Consider the following 6,816-nt stretch of genomic DNA (forward strand, 5'->3'; position numbering starts at 1 on the left):
ATGACTTTTGAGGTTACGAAATCTTTTCTTTCACTTGACAAAATCTTAAACAAGCTTGTCTTGTTTAGCGACTAGACTGGATTTTATGAGTCAGAGGGAAGAGGAAACGACAGCTGTCCGTCACAACAGAGCAGTGTTCCTCGTCACTCTTACACCGAAAACTGAAAAAATTGGATTGGCTCATCGTGGAAATGGAGACTGTTACTGTAAGCGTCTGAGGTGCACAGATTTTTTTCTCTCCCTGTCCTCGTATACAATCCAGTCATTAGCTGGAGATTACATAGTTCAATATATTACCAGAATCATTCATCCACACACGATAAAAGAGATACAAGAAAAAGCTAAAATAGTGTAAAATAAACATGTAATAATTAATATTGATATTTTATTGAGTTAGAATCAAAAATTTGGGCTCTCCAACTGAATTTATTCTTCACATGCATCTCTGAATATACAGTATAAATATTTTAACTACTACCATTTACATAATTGTACACACACTTTTGAAAAAACTACTATAATGATACATCTGGCATGAATCAGGCTTAGCAAGTTGATAGGGATTGATAATACTAAGCAACAGTGGAAGTCATTCATAAAATTTTTTGAATGTGTCAGTGAAGTTTCTGTTGAAGTTCCCTTTTTACAGCAAACAAACACAAAGACACAAATCCCTCTCACAAGTCTCCAGTAGCCACATGTCTTATACACTGAATGGGTGAACGACAGCAGGCTGATACAGCTCCCACCCACACAGCAGTTCACACGTAGACCTATTAGTCATTTTTAGAAACCCCCCGACTCAGAACCTGCATGTGTTTAAATTCCAAATTGCAAATACAGTGTGAAACCTGTCACCTCTGTCTCATACAGTCTGCTGTCTATACCATGATGTACACGCACTCTTGTGCAATCGTGGGCCTCCATCAGCTCACGTACACACACGTTGACTTTCACTGGCACACTGAGAGCACATCAATGTGGCCGTGTCAGAACGGCAAGAGGAAGTGTGGCCCTATATATCACTGATGTGCCTGCTCTACGCACAATCTGTGGCTTCAGGTGCCGTATCCTGTTCCTGTGAGGGGCAAGTTTCACACAAAGCTATAAGCTGACACTTCAGTTTGATGGGTGGGGAGGCACTACTGACCAAAAGATGTGTATAATGCGCCTTTGGACCAGCTCTCACTGAAAGTTAGAAATTCTTAAATTTCAGTGAAGTGGAAGGATGGAGTTAAAATCAGCCAGGTTACTCCCTCCATAAATATTACAAGGTGAGATAGTATCTGACCTGTGATCAGTGGCTGTGTGTGTGTTCGAGCAGTGTGTGTGTGTGTGTGTCTGCTTGCCCTTGTGTGTGAGAGTGTGAGCTACTCCATGGCTGCAGCCCAAGAGTATCCTGTCAACAGGAACTCCTGGATTTGATATGCACCCGCCTCTGGCCACAGAAGGAAACTGATTTGTTTGTAGTGTGTGTTCAGTGGTTATCTCTGCTCTCACTCACAGATGTGCTCAGAGGTTCCAAAAATTGATCTGTACCCAAACTGTTAAAAAAAGAGGACATTTACCTCCTCCGGATGAGTGTAGTGTTGACATAGGCTCTAGCATTGAGATGCTTAAAAAAACGTGTATATGTTTATGCTGTTACTAAAATAGGAAGAATAGGCGTTTACTAAAATGTAAGTGTTTTTCTTTACATGCTAAGACCATGACACCATGTCACGCTGTGGAGTTCAATGGAGAACCTCACTTAACCTGTGGAGTTTGATGTCGTTAAGAATACTGCAGAACAGGTTCGAGAAGTTTGTCAGGTGAGGTTTTTCCTTGTTGACGAGAAAAAAATAACCGAGGTTGCCAAATCCCTCTTCGTCGTCACTACACCAATGAGAAACCAGAGAATGTAGTGGAAAAACAGTGACGTTTCCTTCAAGATAACTGCGTGTTTTGTTGTTTGATTAACTATGGTCCTATTTTGGATTTAGCCCAATTGACTGTTAATTGGTGATCAGTTGTTCAAAAAACAATAATCATGAACTGCCCAGTGAGTAATTTATGATTTGCCCTATTAGATCAACAGAAATCTGTCAGTGGAAAGTGTTGTTTTGTTGTGAGGCCACGCAGTTTAAGTAGTTAGTGGCGTTGAAATGCTGCTCTCTCTCTCCTTCTCTCTCTCTCTCTCTTCTAGTTCACGGGGCTCAACTTGCAATCAAGGAGGAGCCGAGAGTCCTCCGGGGTTTCTCCTGGAACCTGCTCCTCAAATATAAAGCGCTCCCCCCATCCACCAGGAAAGACTGAATCATAACTCACAAGGAGGAGCCGCTGCCTGAACACATCTGTGTTTTCTCCCCAAACCTGCACTGACATCTGACTGCAGCCTGTAGCTCTAGTGATCTCGCTGGATTTTTTTCTTTAAAAAAAAAAAAAGAAGAAGCAATTTCTATATGTTTTCAGCGCCTTGATTAGCCCATAGAGTGTACTCAGAGCGAGAACACACAACTTGTCAAAGAGAGAGCGAGAAGCGCATCTTAAGTTTGGAGAGGAGAGAGCGCGCAGATGGCAGCCCTCATCAGCGCGTACTCGTCGTGGCCGGAGTCCTTCGAGTGTCCTCCAGGAGACGGGGACGTGCCCGATGGACACGGCCCGCACAGGACCCCCGTGGACAAGGCGCCGGAGCCGCGGATCAGACGGCCCATGAATGCGTTCATGGTCTGGGCCAAAGATGAGCGCAAACGGCTGGCGGTTCAAAATCCAGATCTGCACAATGCCGAACTCAGCAAGATGTTGGGTGAGACGAAAGTTATTGAAAGATTTATTATTATTGTTATTATTTTTATTATTATTATTACTATTATTATTATTACTATTATTACTATTACTGCTACTTTATAAAGTTTTCCACAGTCTTCTACAACCATTCAGGCCTCGGCTGTTTAAACAAAAGTTTTTAAAAGTTATTTCAAAATCCAATGTGATAAGTAAATTTATATCTAAAAAAATGTTTTTCAAAAGTTTTAAGAACAAACAAAAAAACTACGTATTTTATCTTAGTGGGTTACAAATTTGTCTTAGAGTAAATTAAACTTCTCAACCATTTATTGTAGCTATGAAGCGCGTCCTGAAAACCCCACGAAATTTCAGAAGTTTAGGTTACCAACCCGTAAAATTCGTTAATAGAGAGTAAAGGCAGAGGAAAGGATATAAATGTATCATCTTGCTTTGGATTTACTTAGATCACTGCTTATAATGTTAATCTCCAAATTCTGCACTGTAGCAAATCGGAAATCATCTTTAGGCCAATTCGAGAACAGCGATACACACACTTTGTTTATCTAAAATGGAGTATTCATTACGCGTCTTAAATACAATTAACAACTAAAAATAAGTTTAATGTTGAGGGTAGAGAAAGCTTTGTTTTTTCCTTTCATTTAAAAAATTGTCACGCACCCATGAAGTAAATGAAAAATAGGGAATGTTTTCTAAATATTTAGAAAGTTGAGGCAGATTTATCTTATTTCTGTTTTATAGTGATATATTTCTTTTGTATAATTTTGGGAAATATGTTGTGATTCTACATTTATTAACATCAATTTAACATCTTAATTGTCCAATAGAAGAAGTATACCTACAACTTTTTTAAATGATTGTGAACATTTTTATGGATATTTTACAAGCTGTAGAAATTGAGTGTGAGAAAAAGATTTTCAGTTATTTCAATATTTTGCTGATTACAGATATGAAATAAAGAAAAGGTGCAAGAGTGAATTGCAATTCAATTTGTTGAACCCTATTCAGGAATTTTTAGTCAAAATGTAAAATTCTGCTATCTCCTCTTTATACAGGCAAGTCATGGAAGGCCCTGACTCCCCCTCAGAAGAGGCCCTATGTGGAGGAAGCAGAGAGGCTTCGGGTGCAGCACATGCAGGACTACCCCAACTATAAGTACCGTCCTCGCCGGAAGAAACAGCTGAAACGCATCTGCAAGCGCGTGGACCCTGGCTTCCTCCTGAGCGGACTGGCTCCTGATCAGAATGCCCTGCCTGACCAACGGGCCCTCTGTCATTCCCTTGACAAAGACGAGGGCAGCTCTAATGGTGTGGGCGGTGGCTTTTCCAGCCCCAGCCCTGCTCTGCCCAGCGTCCGAAGCTTCAGAGACCCTGCCGGCTCCAACAGCAGCTTCGACACCTACCCCTACGGCCTGCCCACTCCTCCTGAGATGTCCCCCTTAGATGCCATGGACCACGAGCATGTACCCCCCTCTTATTACTCCACGTCTGGAAGTTCCTCCGTCTCCTGCTCCCCAGATGAGCACCACCAGAATGGCATGGGCAGCCCGCCCCCTTACCACACTGACTACACTCAGACCCAAATCCACTGTGGGGGCGCACACATAGGTCACATCCCTCACATGTCCCAAACTGGTGGCAGCAGCGGAGGACTGATCCCCGGCCCTCCTCTGTCTTACTACAGTACCTCATCTTTCCCCCAGATTCACCATGGGCTCCACCAGGGCCATCTGGGTCAACTGTCCCCCCCACCAGAGACACAGGGTCACCTGGAGACTCTAGACCAGCTGAGCCAGGCTGAACTACTGGGTGAGGTGGACCGCAATGAGTTTGACCAGTACCTGAACTCCACCGGGACCGGGTTCCACCCTGAGCATGGCAGCAGCATGACTGTTACGGGACACATCCAGGTGGCGTCTGCCGCCACTGCTTCTGCCACAGCGTGTCCCAGTAGCACCACAGAAACCAGCCTCATCTCCGTGCTGGCGGACGCAACGGCGGCCTACTACAACAACTATGGCATCTCGTAAGCTTGGTTGCAGCTCCCATTACACTTGTGACTGATCAGAGACACTACAGGGTTTAAGATGGGTGAAGTCGAGTTGGGGTGATGTTGCACTTGGGTGCTAATAAGAGACATATTTCTATGTTTCCATTGAAGAAATCTCCCCTGAGTAGCATCTTCATCCCATCACGATTAAAACCTGAACTGATTACTGAGCAATATGATTGTCTGGAGCCGAGGGAAGAACAAAGAGCAATCGGAGGAATGTGAAGAAAGGGAGATGGACACCTCAGGGATGCAGACACAAAACACTATATAGTATGCCACCTCCAGTTGTCATGAAATTTCCAAACCAGAAGAACAATCGTGAAAAAGACTTCTTGTCCACTTGTAAATGTCACCAGTTACTGTTGCCACTGAGGCGTGTACAGATGCTCATTAGAAGCTAATTTAAGTCCTTTGATGTTTCGCATAAATTCTAACTGTAATGCTACTATCGACGCTTTCCATTCGAATGTTTGTATTATCATGTTCTTGCTCTCATTAGTTTGGGAGTCTTACCTCAGTAGTTGTAATTGAATGAGGTTTTAGTTGGACATTTCTTATGCAATTTAACAAAGACGTTGTATAATGAAGAAAAAAGGCGTTTATACTTCTTATCAAGTACTTAATAATATATAATCATAACCTCTACAATGAAAAATAATAATGGTAAGTATAACTGTATGCTGATTTAGGTTTGTGAAAGACAATAATTTAAAATAAAGTGAAATTTTTATATTAAATCAGTTGCTACTTGGATGATGCATCCACAAACATACCACAACAAAAGACTTCTTATTATTTCATTATTATCAGGAGTATTGGTAATAATTGATACACTTAAAAGGCATTGTGCAGTAGCAGATGAAACACATTTCTACCCATATGTAGCAGGTAATCAACACAGTCAGATTACCAAATAAAACAAAAAAAGAAGGATGTACTGCTTAGTAGTTTTTGAACACTGCAATTTTCCATACACAAATGGAAAAAAGGGATCATCTGTCCATCTTTGAATTAAGTGTCACACCATGTATTCTTCTATTTCGGGCTCTGTCTAACTGTTGTACTGCGAGTGGCCCATTCTGACACCCACTCCCCTGCTTGCTTTTTCCACCCTCCATCATCCTTCTCCATCCGTCTCCTCTCGCTTTCATTTCATCCCGGTTCAGAGGATTAGTGTAAAACAGGCACAGCCGTCGCCACCCGCCTCCATCTCAACCGTCTTTTGTTTTCCTGGAGTCTTATTCTGGGTGCCATTCTTAGGCATGCTGGACCCCCACCCCCCACCCCCCATCCCACCGCACACTCCTTCCACCCCCACCCCCTCACCCCGTGTTATATCTTGCTGATGCAGACCTTTCGTAATCTGTGCAAAATAAATAAAAAAATAAATCCAGAGGCCTCGTTGACTGTTTTACACCCTCCTCGTTTTTCTTTTTTTTTTTCTCCTCTCTCCTCTCTCCTCTCCACTCCTCCCCTCTCACCCTCTCTGTTCTCTTGAATTTTTCTTTTTCGATAAAAGGAATTTGGGGGGCTTTTGACAAATCCTGGAGTCTGGCTGGTCTTCCTGCATTTTTTGGGAACGGTTGAGTCGTGCTTCTTGTAAAGAGGATGTGGCGGAGGAGCGGTGTTTCCTGACTGATAAGGGAAAAGCCTCTCTCCGTCAGGATGTTTGGGCCTGGCTGGGCCCTGCATTAAAGAGCCAGAGAGAGGGAAGGGAACCCGCTGTTCAGCTAGCGGGAGGAAACACTGCCGTGCTGATTAGCATCTTACTTACCCGTCTTTACTTACCCACCATTTTTCAGGAGAGGCTTTGTCAACCTGCCTTGTTCTACCTTGACCACAAAAATGCAGACACGCCACACAAATGCACACAATACTGAGCTCTAAACAGTTTTCATTCTCTATAATCAGATGCTTGTGGTGAACAAATGTACCCAAAAATGACCTTTCTTGGCACACATATTCAACCCTGATCTTGTG

The 6,816-nt window shown here is 42.9% G+C and overlaps 1 protein-coding gene across 2 annotated transcripts; it reads left to right on the forward strand.

Annotated features, from left to right (window-relative positions):
* The first annotated feature begins 186 nt into the window (after positions 1-186).
* Positions 187-5,573, forward strand: sox7 (SRY-box transcription factor 7). Of its 2 annotated transcripts, XM_042390357.1 has the most exons (3): positions 187-1,811; positions 2,186-2,785; positions 3,840-5,573. In XM_042390357.1, exons 2-3 carry the CDS (start codon positions 2,554-2,556, stop codon positions 4,811-4,813), a joined length of 1,206 nt encoding a protein of 401 aa, XP_042246291.1. In that variant the 5' UTR covers positions 187-1,811; positions 2,186-2,553; the 3' UTR covers positions 4,814-5,573. The 2 variants fall into 2 exon arrangements, with proteins under 2 accessions (XP_042246291.1, XP_042246290.1); XM_042390356.1 differs by having other exon boundaries at positions 187-2,785.
* Positions 5,574-6,816: the final 1,243 nt, after the last annotated feature.

Source organism: Thunnus maccoyii, chromosome 17 (genome assembly GCF_910596095.1).
Source record: "Thunnus maccoyii chromosome 17, fThuMac1.1, whole genome shotgun sequence".
Taxonomy (NCBI): Eukaryota; Metazoa; Chordata; class Actinopteri; order Scombriformes; family Scombridae; genus Thunnus; species Thunnus maccoyii.